Source organism: Egretta garzetta, unplaced genomic scaffold, assembly GCF_000687185.1.
Source record: "Egretta garzetta isolate BGI_Z169 unplaced genomic scaffold, ASM68718v1 scaffold169, whole genome shotgun sequence".
NCBI lineage: Eukaryota > Metazoa > Chordata > Aves > Pelecaniformes > Ardeidae > Egretta > Egretta garzetta.
In genome coordinates, this window is record NW_009260798.1 from 298,942 (window position 1) to 313,271 (window position 14,330).

A 14,330-nucleotide genomic window follows, 5' to 3' on the forward strand; every position below is an offset into this window, starting at 1 on the left:
TTCATGTAAATGTTGCATTTTAAATGAAAATTTAAGTGGGTTTTATTGGTTGGGTTTTTTTTGTTCTGAAAGCTTTTCCTGCTCCTCCCCTCTCTCTTATCTTACCACATAAAACAGAATCATCCATATACCTCTTCCCTCTCGCAAATCTGCTAGTAAGATCCACACTGAAAGCCTCTCTATTTTAATGAATCCATCTTTTAGCCTCACACAGACATGACATCTTTCATGGGATGCCAGTGTGGATCACCATAATGAGATTTTACTTCTACCCAGCGTTCCTGAGCGTAGGAACCAGCCCGATTTGCACTTGGCACAGGAATAAATGGGGCCATTTACACATCAGAGCTATCATTACTGGATTTCTAGTGGTAGCTAAGTGATCCCGCTGAAACACACAGCTAATTTATAAGACAAACACCTATGTTATTGTTCTGTAGACCTTCAAAATTACTTATTAACATTGGAAGGTCAAACAGACAAGGCCAGACCATTATTCATAGGTACTCACTAGCCATTGCTTTCCACTTTTTATAACAGAAAAAGACCAAAACTATTAGCAACATTTTTTGAAACATGGCTTTTTTTTCATTTTTGTTACCTGCAGACAGGGAGTATGTCATTTATCAATATATAAACTGCTTTATAGAAGTGTCATAGCAGGGAAAGATCCCGGAATATTTCTTATACGTAGCTTTGTATGGGTTTCTTCAGTACTTAGTAAGCTACACTTAAAGACCTGAATTTGCAAACAGCATCTTGCATCAGGGAAGGAAAGATTCATCTTCAGCTAAGCCATAGAATGCGCCTGACATCAAACTTTTAAAATTTGATAAATAAATATGCAGGTGCGTCACAAACAGAATTGGATAGCAAAACTCAGATTTTTGATAGTAAAATAAAGTTCCTGATATACCTGGAGGATATTAATTTAGCAGAACTTGGTCCACATGTATTTAAGTGCTTAGTCATAACATTTTCCTTATACACAAAACAGTATGCTACTTAAAGAGCAAATACTCACCTTGCTAGCGAGATTCGTGCTCGCTGGCCCCCGCTCAGAATGATTCCACCTTCGCCCAGCACTGTATAATCTTTGTCTGGGAACTTGGAAATGTCCTGTTAACAAATTATTTTTTTTTAAGAATCAGACATGCATTTTGCATATCCAAGGAACTCAGGCTACAGGCTGGATGGAAGCATAGCGGACAACCAGTGTACAGACAGGTTGGACAGAAGTTGTAAAAAAAAAAAAGTGCCACAGAGGTTTATGTCTTTCATTTGTTTATGTAATCAGAAATGGTGATAAAAGAAAACATATTGTTCTATTGCAGAGAGCAATCATGAGCTGTAAGATCTCAAGAACAAATATTTGTCTTAATTGCTAGCTCTCCATAAAAGCAAGGAACGTACCTTCATACAGTATCAATCCAAGCCATTAACCGTTCGAGTTTTCTGTCAAATAGCAATGCTAAATGCACTTGCCACTGAAGCTAGGGAGAGCAAGAAGCAAACTCTGGATCTGAGCTCTTCAAAACCCAGAAAAATTTATACTTCAGGTTTGCAAAGGGTTTGGGAACCAAGTTCCACTGCTTGGGCTGTAAGTTACTTACAGTTCATGGCTGTGCTAAAAATGAATCTTTAGCCAGTGATAAAACCAGAAAATACCATTTCACTCTCATGTCAGACAGAGAAAGGAGAAAAGGACACCCTCGTGCCTCTCTGGCAGAGGTGGCCAGAAATTTTCTTGAGGAGTATTTAGCACGAAAACTGAGGATCCATGGCAAACCACAATAATTCATGGAAATGGAGACATGGAGAATGGCTTGTGTACCTGAAGGCTATCTAGTTTTTCTACTTTTACAGTTGCTCTAATAAAAAAATACTAATTCTGCCTTCAGTCCTTACCTGGCCTATGTCCTTAAGCCAATACAGTTACACCACCATCACGGCAGTGGTGGTAGTTTCAGGGAACTTTTCCCAGAAACATGGGCTGGATGAGCCCCAGGGCGCCTAGGTTCCCAGCAGGTTGTGCTCCAGGGCAGTTTGCCATGCACCGAGCTGGAAGCCCCAAGTGTCCCAGAAGCTCCCAGGGTCTGAGCTCCCTGCTCGGCAGCACCGGATGGCTGCTCTTGCTGCCCATGTATGTGCCACCGCTCCCAAGGCAGGGATCTCCCGCAGCCAAAGAAGCTGACTGAGGCATCTGATACCAGATGAAATCGGCTCCAGTGTTCTCATGCTTTACAAAGATTTTCCTTTTAGTGCAACTTTTGGGGGGGAAAAAAAGGTGGCACACAAAATCCCTCAGAACGTGAGCTTCTGGGAGCAGGCTTTAGGCAGCACCCTAGAAGAGGTGGCCTGTTTTGGGGTCTCTCTCTTCCCCCGGCCAGCTGAGTGGCACGCAGGGACTCAACTGTCTGCATGCACTTTGCAGCACCCACAGAAATGCTGCAGCTTCCGGGGAAAAGGCTGGAAGACATGTGAAGTGCTTCCAGGGCAGTACCACCTGGGATCGTAAGCTGAGCTGCTCTCTAGAAGTTTGCATTTCACACAAAGGCAGATATAATCCAGTTTTGATCAGCCCTGCTGTGAGTTTTGTTGTCTAACCACCCTCTGTTGGGCAGCCTTTTGGCATTCCAAGCCTCTGAGGTTTTGCAGAACACATAAATAAATAAATAAATCCTTCGAGAGAAACGTTTCCTTCTTCCTCCCCTGTAAATTGGCTTGACCTCAGGAAAAGAGTGAACAATGCCGTTCAGCCCTGGATCGGTGACAGAGGAAAGGTCCAGCCGTTCAAGGGCTAGCAAGTGACTGCCTGGTCTGTCAGGAAATGGGAGATTCTCCCAACTCTTTAATTTGATAATAGCACTTACTTCCTGGCTTAGAGGGTTCTGTCCTTAAAATCAAGATGCTCTTATGTATGGAAAAGCTATTGCAGGTGATTTTTAAATTCTTCGCATGTTAACTAGTTATTTCCCTCTTGTAAAAGGAGAGCCACACAAGCAAATCCCTGGTACTGATGTAACAGCTCAGGTATTTGCAGAAAGATGGATGTGAACAATACTGCCAGAAATGTATTTAAAGGAAGATTTTCTGAACGTGACCAAATCGTCTTCCTATAGGTCATGAAGTATTTAGAGAGAACATGTGAAATTCTGGTGTAAAAGTCTTCCTGGCATTTATTTGAAATGACCTGCTCAGATCACTTATGGTTTCACTATGCATGTGGGAGTCATGTTGCTCATCTGTAACTTTGACATTAACCCAATATCTTCACCCAAACATTGGGATTTGCGTCGTTAAGTACCTAGATATCAAAGATGGTTTCAGCTGTTTCCCATTTCTACCAGTACTACTGCCTGTCACGGTGCTGGTGCCATTGCTGTTTCCTCATTCTACTCTTCTTTGAAAAAAGCCCAGGTGAAGAACTGGGCCCGGTGGGTCTTCCCCTGCAAACAGAGTAAAATCCTAGCCCTACTGAAATTAATTCCAGGGCTCCCATTGTTTTAAATGGTGGTGGGATTTCGTCAGATATATTTCTTTGCAGGTGTGTCAACATGGAATTTTAATCAGACTTTTAATGAGTTCCCCTTCTGCTGTCTTCTACCCTTCACCTCGGGATAATATATGCATGGAACAGACAAAGAACTTTTCAGGCTGTAATTATAATAATTAAAAAATGTTTAGTAATTTCGTTCAAAGACGTAAACAGAGTGATGAAGTCTAATAGACACACAATGCTATTTGTTGGAACATGCATTACCTATTGTAAAAAAGTACCTAGGGCTGGTCCAAATACATCCTTGCTGTCATTTTATGCAGGAAGTGAAATCAAGCCAGGGACAAACCTAATGTAATGATGCTGAACGGCACAAAGCCCAGCATATTAATGAAGTAGCCACTGGATTTTCTTTAACATGTCTATTTCTAAATGCTGAAGTTGAGAAACCTATTGGTAGCTCTTCAGAGAAGAACCCCCCCCCCAGCGGTCTTGACCCCCTCCAGTTCATCTTCACTAACACTTTCCTCTATTTCACTTCTTTTTTTTCCTACAGTCCCAGTTTCTTTACCATCTCTACCCCCTTCCTTTTCTTCATTGCCATTAACATTCCCCATGTTTATTTTCACAGCTCCCAGAAAATCCCCCCATTCACATCGCTATCTTCTTCTCCCCTACCAAAGCACTCCCTTTTTCACCTTTATCTCAGTGTTTCAGAGAAGCTGCCTCTGAATACATTTCACAATTCCCTTTCTGCAGTATGGACTATTTTTAATAAATTAGAAGAAAAATACTGAAGCCTTTATTGTATAAAATGCCAAGCTGAATATGTTAAGTGAAGCAGCACCAAAGGTTTCAAGCAGGAGCTGCAATACTCTTCCACCCTATTTGATAATTTTTCTTTTTAGTTATAAGAAGAAAATGTACTGTTACCTGCTTTCTCACTAACATGATTGATGATTTCTGTACTCCCAAGCAATCATATTCAGTTCTAATACACCAACGAGGTAGAAATGGAACTGAAACAAACCTCCAGATATTAATTTGGTTATTACTAAAAATCCTTAGGTAATTAGTTTGAAATATCATTTTGCAGAATGCATAACTTCCAAATGGCCCTGATTTTCAGAAAAGAAATTACCTTGAAAGACAAATATGAACTAAGCTGCAAAATTTGAAGTTTTGAAGTTTTAAAGTTTTGAAATCAAGTCTAGTGTTTCATACCTACTAGTGAACATTTCTGTTAATTTTTAAAAGATGAAGAATTTTCAGTAATATTTTATACCTTGGCATTTGGGTGACCAGCTTGAACATACCTGAGTCCTCCTTTTCCTGGGCCAGAAGCCAGAAAACCAGATGTCTTTAAAGTATTTCAAAACAGAAATTACTTTTTAAAGTTTTGCTTTATTTAGGTAACTCTCCTCTCTCTGCCTATGACTTCTGAATCCAAAGCTTTTGTTAGATTTCAGCTGAACCATTTATGAAGGATTCATGATCCAAAAGCATAAGCTTTGTTTTCACAAGAGTTTGTGACCTTGGGCAGAGTGTCGGGCTCACCCAAACCTCACACAAATGCTGGCAAAACTTGCTTTCTCCATGGTGAAACATTTCCGTGGAACAGATTTTTGAAACATGAAGTCGTTGGTATGCTGCGTGTGGGTAGGTTAAAGGCAGAGTAAGGGAATTAAATACGATTCCAGAAGAGACACAGAAGATAGGACAACGTCCAAGGTAATCAGCCCTGTACCTAAGACAGGGAAAGGGGTGGGGAGAGCTGTCTTGACTGAAACAGGTTTTTAACTAAATGATATCAACACAGAACATTGCAGAGGGGCTCTGGTAAACATATTTACTTGGTTGCCGATAAACTTCTTGAAGTCGGTGCATTTGAGAGTTTGAGCCTCTTTTTTTTCTCTAACCAAGATGCTCCCCTGCTATAAGAAGCTGTGCTAGCCTACTTACAGCCAATTCACCCAGGGAACTCACTCTGTCAGCAGCCTCACAGCTGACCTGCCCATGATTTTGGGCCACAGACAAGAATTTCAGTTAGAGGAGTCTGCTTATGCCAGTGGATCATACCAGTGCAAGGTGGAAAAAGAATAAAAGTAGCCAGCTTTTGGGCCTTGAGGTATTGAGGTATTGTGCGGACTTTCTGCCTGAAAGAGGCATTTATGATATTTTAGCTGTTTACATTAGAATGAGATGAACTTCAGCTGGACACGCCTGTTGCTCTCCCCAGCTCTGAAGACACTTATCTTGCTCTCACGCAGTTTACACTGTAGACATGTACCTGATTAGGTAACCAAGCCACCTCTTTATATCCTCTTGCAGAGATTACCTACTACAAAGGACCCAGTTCCAGGCTTGAAACCTTATTGTTCCTCTCTTCCACAAACTTTGCAATCTGCCAATATCCAGGCACAAAAACAGGGCACAAAGTATTTCACTCACTGACATCATAACCTCTCAACTCCTACTGATTTAGGTACCTGCCAAAAAACCCTCAAACCAACCAGCCAACCAACTAACCAAAACCAACCAAACCCCAAACCAGCACAGATAAAAGGGCCTGGAGCAGTATAGTGGGATGCACAGATATATATTTCTATTTCAGGGCATCCTTGACATTGCAGTGAACTCATCACCCAGGGGTGGATGCCATCCTTTGCAAGGAGACGTCAAACACGCAGGAACTCAAACCAGGGCTTGGCATATTGACTGTCTCTTTCTCGAGTTATTCTCTCTATAATCTAAGTTCTTAGATGAAAATGCATCTTGCACTCTTTATAAAACCAGCTCAAAAAAACACAGGATATGGCCACAAATTTCTTTAGTACTACTATATGATTTGATTTTGCATGGAAACACTTCCTCTATTTGCATGCCATGTTAAACATTATATTCAGGAACAGATGGTGGCTCTCAAATCAGAACATGTGTTTACTTTAAGAGTGGTAGTCTTTTAAAGGTAGTTTGTCATTATGTGTTTATGGCTTCTTAGGTAACTATTGAAGGATCAAATGAACTAACTAGGTGGAAAAATTATCTTACCTTGCAAAAAGGTAAAAACAGAAGTCATGGAAGTATGGTTTAAAACTAATGAATTACTGCACCTCTTCAAATGGGGTATGATGCTTGTTTATTTTTTAACAAGAATAACTATAACAGGCCTGCTTCTGCAGTCGTGACTGGAGGAACGCATCCTCTTAGGATGATTTTGTTCAATGTTAACAGCATCTAGACACGAAGATTCCTGTTTCAACTGTCCAAAGGTTTTACCTTTTTAACTTAACAAATGCTAAGACCAAACAAAAACCCCACACCCTGTGTATAGTAGGATTTTAATACTGATTTTTCAACATGCAAATCTGAAAATCAAGACACATTCCTTTCCCATTTTTCATTACATCAGTAATAAGGATTTTGCAAACCCAATTGGCTACTCCTACAAATACTCCTACATTCCTCCTATCCATGCCATAACATTAATAAAACCCTTCAGTCTCTGGGGAAGTTACACCTGTGGAATTACTTCAAATTTAGAAGCAAGTTTCCATAGACATAGAAACTCATCCAACTCACATCTCCCATGGCTTTTATTATTGAGCAATGAGAATAAAAATCAATTAATTATGCAGGATGGTTTCTCAGTGTTAGATTTGTTCATACTTGGTCCTTAATTCGAAGTGCTAGGCAGAAGTTCACCTTCTGTTGCTAATTGGTTTTTATTATGAATGTGATGAAAAGTACTTGATAAAAAGGGTAAAACATCTTGTAAAAAAAAAAAAAAAGGTATCATAAGCTGAGGCAGCACTGATTCGTCTGATCTTACTTTTTGAGTTCCTTTAAGCTTGCCTACAGGGACTGTTTTTAGAAAATGAGCTCAGAGTCCATACTAATTACATCTTGGCTTCTCTATATCATAGCATTCCAATTCAAGATTTTAAAGGTAATAGATTTGTGATAATACCTGCACATTCAAAAATTAAACCCATTCAAACAATTTATTTTGAAAAAGCTTATGAATAAAGGACACATGGTAAGGACTACTGATCTGTGCTGGAATGGTTTGATCTAGAAGTTGAAAGCCTTCACTTCCATATTTGCAAACTGGACCTTCATTTTAGAAGATGTGTTAAATTAGCTACTCACCCTGTTTGCTTGCTTTGCTTGAGGACAGGAAAAAAGGAGAAGGAGGCAGTGGAGAAGGAACAAGCAGCCCTCCTCCTATGCCTTTTTGTAAAACTTCTTTTACTGTGACATTTCACAGAATGTATCATGTAATTTAAATGTATTGGCATTCCCATCACACAAGAATAAGGGCAATGTCTACACACCACTTATATCTCATTGCAGCCTTATTTAGTTTGTGCTAGGCTTTCAGAAGTTTTTTTTTTTGCCAGTAAGGCTGTTTCTATAGGATATCAAGAACACTAAGGTAGCTCTTACAGTCCCTTAATCTCAACTCCAAAGCAGTCTTTCTGTTGTTCTATCACTTTCCACTTCTCTCCTCTTAATGTCTTCCATTTCCAGACTCCAGTAGTTAGAACCACACTGTAAAACATGATTTTACCTCCCCTGATGCCTAGTTACCCTTCTCATGCCTTTTCAGCATTATATATCTATACAGTGTCATCCTGAAATTATGACATGCAATCATGGTATTTAGACCTGACAAATTTCCCTTGCTGAGCCTTCAACATACAACTGTCTTCCATTGTGCATCCTTTCAACATCTCATCTTATACACTTGTACAGGGTTGCGCTGTGGTGTCCCTTGCCCTTGGTATCCCCGTGTGCCAAAGGCCACAGAGCATCAGTGAAACCTGTGACGCTATACTGCGGCCACATGTGTGCCATCAAGTGGGACTGCACTCAAAGGAGCACCATTAAAACACATGCTTCCCATATGCAGTCTCCCAAAACAGCATCCAGTGTATGACACGTTTGACTGCATCTGACCGTTCATCAGTCACGCACCTATGTGATGGATGTTGGGTGAAAAAACAGTTATGTTATGCATGAGAAAAAAGGATACTTGAGAGGCGTGTACACACTGAGTCTGTAAACCCAGGCACAGACTGAGATCCTAGTGCCTTGTGCGCTACACAGACTTTGTCAAATTATCCTGGCAGAGTATTTATGAGGGATGCAGTTCTCCAATAGATTATTATCATTTTCTTTTTAACCTTCATCATCTGTTTCATGGTATGACATCATGAACAGGTGTATTGGCACAACTGGAGGGTAGGTGAATTGCAGCAAGGCAACAAGAATAAGAAGCTGAAATCTCTTAAGCTGAGTATACAAGTCAAGAACGTACAACTTGTAGCTACCTGAACTCTTTGGACTAAAAAATGTCCCATTTCAGTGTTCTAAATTGCTATAAACTTCTGTGAGCTCATAAAAGAAATAAAAGAAAATATTTTTGTTGCTCATAGTTTCATTGCTTTCCAGTAATGTTAATTGTGAATATTCAAAATTCATTAGAGAAGAAACCATCTTTTTAACCTTCCTTTTCATGGTTCCATACATGAATAGAACAAAATGTAAAACTACAAGAATATCTTTTAGAAAAACATCAAAAATCCTTCTCCCATCCAAGAAAAATTTACCACCTACTTTTTAGGTCATGATTAATATAATGAGATTTGCCATTCTTTAGGACTTTACAGGATAAAAATCTAACACATAGCACATTCTAACCTCTAAATAAAGATCTGATTTCCTATACAGCAAAAATTTTATTCCTGGACACCTAAAAATATGGAAAGCTCTATGAAATATTTACTTGCACTTTCCATCTTTTGTAATTACTTTCAGACAAATTTACCTCAAGTACTTAGCAACTTTGAAGAGTCTGTAAGTGATAACTCCCTAGCAAATCAACTATGTACCAATCCAAAAAGTCAGGCAGAAAAATGTAGCGCTGACTTTGCTGAAAATTCTCATGCATCCCAAATTATTTAAGTTACACTTGCCTAATACAATTTGTACATCTCCATAAACCTGAAAGAAAGCGCAGAGCACCTTGTCTGAAGTCACCTAGCATCATTGTGCTGTTCTGCCGACAGACAAGGACAGGCTATTCATGGTGTGTCAGAAAGCCCCAAACCTGTGTATATGGTATGACATGACTGACATAGAGTAACCTGTAGTATTTTATTGGCACTAATGAAGACAAGAGGAAAAAGACATCAAATTCAGGAATTGGACTAGATCCTCAGTATGCTTCCTCTACAGGATCATGGTGGAGATGGCAAAGCAAAGGGGGCATTTCACAGGTATGTTACTTTTCGCAGGAGTAACATACCTACTTGCCCACTAGGTCAAAGAAGATGGCTTTGTATTCCCAAAAAAGTTTTTGTGAGCATGGAGCTTGGAAGTAAATCTCCCTTAGCCACTGTTAAGAGCTGTATGTTAACTGACTTTCAGTGTATGTGCAATAAGGAAAAAAACTCTTTTATCACCAATCCTTGGTTCACCTTGAAGAGCCCATGTAAGAACTAGACTCAGCAACAGGCCTACATTCAGGCAGTCTATATAACTGCCCAGGAAAGATGCAGAGAAGGGGGCAAAATGAACTCCCTTAGGCAAAAACCCTCTTGTACCTCTCCTTTCTGAAGAATGAGAACACACACAACCCCAATCCAACAAAGCGCTGACCTTTGTCGTAATAAACCCCTAAAAGATCACACTGGGGAATAAACAGGGAATTAATATTTGAAATCCATCCTTTAATCTGCCATACTAAGTTTGGTAACTAAGATGTGAAAGCTAACGAGACTAGAAAGCATAATAATAGCAAAATGTAATGCATTTGGCTTCCTTCCAGACCATTCTGTCTTCTCTTCAGGCCAGCCCAGTTTATTCAGCTTTGGTCCAGAAGAAAATATCCTTCTGAGTATCAAACTTGATCTCAAATAATGAGCCCTGCTAGGAGGTGAAGCATATCATTCTGCACGGAGCTGCACCAACACAGATCAAAGCTGGCTTGACTGACCCTGTTTGGAGAACAAAAGTGCTGCAGCCTACTGAGACACCAAGCCGTCCCACCAACACCAAGGCACTGAGCCATCATCAACCGCCTTCTGCTCTAGGAAGAGCCTGGGCTGGGAAGCCTCTTTGGGCAAGGACAGCTTTGAACTGCTGAAGCCAGTTGTTTCTTGGAGCTTTCGCATTAACCACAACTTTTAAGACCGGGGTTAGGGACTACTCTCTTCAGAAAGCCTGACACGGAAGTTGTTAATTCTCCAGTCTGCAGAAGCTTTCAAAGAAGATTTCCAGCAAACCACAATCCAAACACAAGCTGAAATGGCCATAAACATATAAGAAAGGATTACTTTATCCCTTAACTATACCCTGCTCTGAGATAAAGCGCTGTAACCTTGTCTTATTTTTAAACAGACTGGCTATTGTTTTCTTGCTTGACTGGCACTAAAGGAAAATATGTTATACTGTGTGGCCTAAAGACAGATCCTATTCAGCACAGTTAAATATTTATTGTTTTCATCTACATGTTACAGACAAAATGACTGATCTTAAGGCACCGCAGTAAGGGTGGAAAGGTCTAAAATGTTGGCTCCTACAGTATCTTGCAATGTGAAAAGATATCTTTTCCTACACTATCCTCTGGCAACATCAAACACACACAAGGACATTTCCACGTCATTGTGCTAAGTGTGGGCTGTGTGTCACATAAAGATCGATCGATAATTTCCAGTGTGAGAATTTTCAGTGTGCACACAGAACCCAGCTTCAGTCAAGATTTTCCTCTAAATAACTCAGGTTTCTGGCACAGAGTTCTAATTATCCCTGGAGCCATTTCTGAAGTGCAAAAGAAAGGAGAAAACCAGGTTAATTTCCAAGACTGTAAGGAAAAGCTTCTTTATGGGGAAGAAACATGAAAAAAAATTTGTAGCAACAATACTTTTTACATCATAATTTCTTTAACATTATTATGTTTACCCAGGTTCTTAATTAGTAAGGCAGACTGAGAAAGCAGACACTGTGTAATATCTGAGCCAGCTTACTTAGCTCCAGCACCGTCAGTGTGTCTCCCAAGGAGCTGGCAACAGGCTGACTTGGAAGTCCACAAAATTGGGATGCCAGGCTGTGTCCCTAAATCTCAGAAATCGCTTTCAGAAATCTCAGTCTGGCTTACTTAAAGCTCCACTCCCTGACTTATTCTTTGGGGTTTTTCACTTGGGTTGGGTCACAGGTCTTAAGAGTCCTAAATGACTGACCTCTTCTAGTTGGCAGGCTTTGATGACACTCTTGTATCGGTATTCATCATAGGATACACCAAAAATTATGTTTTCTTTTATTGTTCCAGGCATGATCCAGGAGACTTGAGGTGAAAAGGATATCCTTCCACTGTGTTTAATTTTACCCTGTGAAGGCTCCAATTCTCCCATTATCAACATCAGAAGAGAGGTCTGAAAAATCGTTAACACTTGGTTAATATATGAGAGATCTGCACAACCATAAGAAATGCCAAACAAAATGAGAGTCACTCTGCTAAGTCACTTAAATGGTACATTTGTCTTGTAAAGAGCGTCCCTGTAAGTACTGATCTAGTGCAAGCTGCAACTAGTGGAGATTTTCATCACAGGTATGGTTCTGAAAGGCCTCTGAAATGAGAAAGACTTCATTCAATGAACAATAAAAACTGTGTAAGATACCTTGTAAAAAAGGCATGCTTCTGAAAAAGTATGTAATTTTATCAAACTTCCAGTAATTTTACAAGGTAGAATGTGAGTATCTGTGAGACACATACAGACATAAGGTTTTAGTATTTATGGAGAACGTTATTTGATTTTTAACATTATCAGTGACTGTTTTGTTTGTTCATTGTACAACACAGTTCATGTCTAAAATTCTGCTAGTGTGCAGAAGCCTTTTATCTGTATTGCCTTGAAAAATGCGATTTCTTTGTGTATATGTATACAATTACTCACAAACCACTCAGTGTGATCTGAATTTTCCTCTGTAACTGTTAACTCACTTACGTGAATACATGACCTAAGTATATTTAGTATTTCCCTTCATAAAAGAATTGATTGCAATTTCAGTACTGACATGTTATAATTTCAAAGTTAATCAGTAGCTTGTAGTAACCTTGTCACACATCACTGGCTACTAGATCAAAGAATAGAATTGAGAAATACAAGGAAAAATATGTTACAGAGCCATTCCAGTGGTGTTCTTATCACTAATAAACAGTCAACAAAGCTGGGACGTAACAGCCAAAGATCTAAAAATCTGTCTAAGTCACAGTTCCATGCTGTCAAGCCCAGAGATCCTTTGACAAGTTATACAATATGCGGGGAGACTCTCATGAGATTCTTTCCATTATACCAGAATCTGAATTTTCCAAACTGCTGAGTAAGAAGTTTCTGATCTTGCAAAGGACTCAGTATGTTTTTCACACTGGATCTTAAACTACTGTATCTTGTGCCATATAACAGAAATGGAAAAAATAACCAAACCCAGCCCTATCTAATACTGAAGAAGTATTAGAGAGCTGATGTCAGGCTTCATACCTGTTCTAGATAAAATAAGTGTACAGCCTGTTTCACAGGCCTGACAATTCCTGGAATATACAGTAACAGCCTCAAGCAACGTGAAGGAAACCTTGAATTAAGAGGGTGTAAGGAAAGGAGAAACTCTTTATTTTCTTTGGGGGCTGTGTGTAAACCTTATTTCTTGTAAATCTTTCAGATAATATTACAAGCCTTTTATCTTCATTGCCTTGAAAAGTGCATATTTGCTGTTTATATATACTCACATAAACTCCTCAGTGTGATCTGAATTTTCCTCAGTTTCCTAAGGAACTGAATAAAGGAGATATACATACGTCCTTCAGCACTTTCTAGTTGACATTTTTGTAGTACGAGCTTTAGCAACAGCCATCTGAGATTACCAGCAACACAGGAAAACTATGCTGTTAATTTAGAAGTATCACAGTAATATGCACCTCAACATATCAGCTTGAGGATAACCTCATGTCCTGAGTCCCTTGCTCTTTCCTATTGGTATCGTTACTGAAGAATAATATAGAAACCTTGATCACATTGAAATCAATGGGTCCTTTGCCACTGACTCTAACAGACCAAACATTTCCCCCAATGCAAGTAAAAGAAATCAGAGTATGTTCACCAATAATTTGTTAAACAGGGAAAAACATTGCCAAATGCATAATGAATGTTTGTTTTGACTTTCACATCTCCTCAGAAAACCCAGTCAAGATGAAAGACTCATCTAATTACTTGCTGTTCAAAGTGAATAAATGTATCACAGTTCAACTTATTTTATATTAATGAGATTAATCAGATGCGTGTCTGCACACTAAATGTACTTTGGGGTTCTAAAATGATGATTAATCTAAACCACAACTTTTCTCAGAAAGCCATCGGTTTCAGCAGCACCTCCCTGGGCTTCTTCATGGGCCTCAGGGAGCCTGTCTAAGTGAGGAGCTGTAGGAACCGGAGCACAAGTGACCAGGCAGACCACATGTCCAGGGGATCCATCTTAGTTACCTGGCTAATCCGTGTCAGGCTTGTCAGGTTACTGACCATCTTGTGTTCAAATTTTTCCTTAAAATGTTACCAAGGCAGGAAAAAAAACCCCAACCCCTCTGCTTTCTAGCACACTGAGACACCTGAATATCTACACTGTGTTCTCTTGTTTATTGTTTTAAAGGCAGGGAGATTCTCACCGTGAGCATTAACTTTAGGTTTCAGTCTGCATTATTCTTGCAAATCTCCTTTTACTTTCTATGGAAAAATAGTTTTGTAATTTGCATTGCTATTTCCTTATTAAGTCTGTA

At 39.5% G+C, this 14,330-nt stretch overlaps 1 protein-coding gene across 1 annotated transcript in view; it reads right to left on the reverse strand.

Annotated features, from left to right (window-relative positions):
• CFTR (CF transmembrane conductance regulator) overlaps positions 1 to 14,330 on the reverse strand; it is an 81,185-nt gene that overhangs the window by 44,591 nt on the left and 22,264 nt on the right. Inside the window, exons 11-12 of the mRNA XM_035902191.1 lie at positions 11,746 to 11,937; positions 1,025 to 1,119 (exon numbers count right to left, since the gene is read on the reverse strand). Coding sequence (XP_035758084.1) covers positions 1,025 to 1,119; positions 11,746 to 11,937 — 287 coding nt within the window. The remainder of the gene's footprint in view (positions 1 to 1,024; positions 1,120 to 11,745; positions 11,938 to 14,330) is intronic.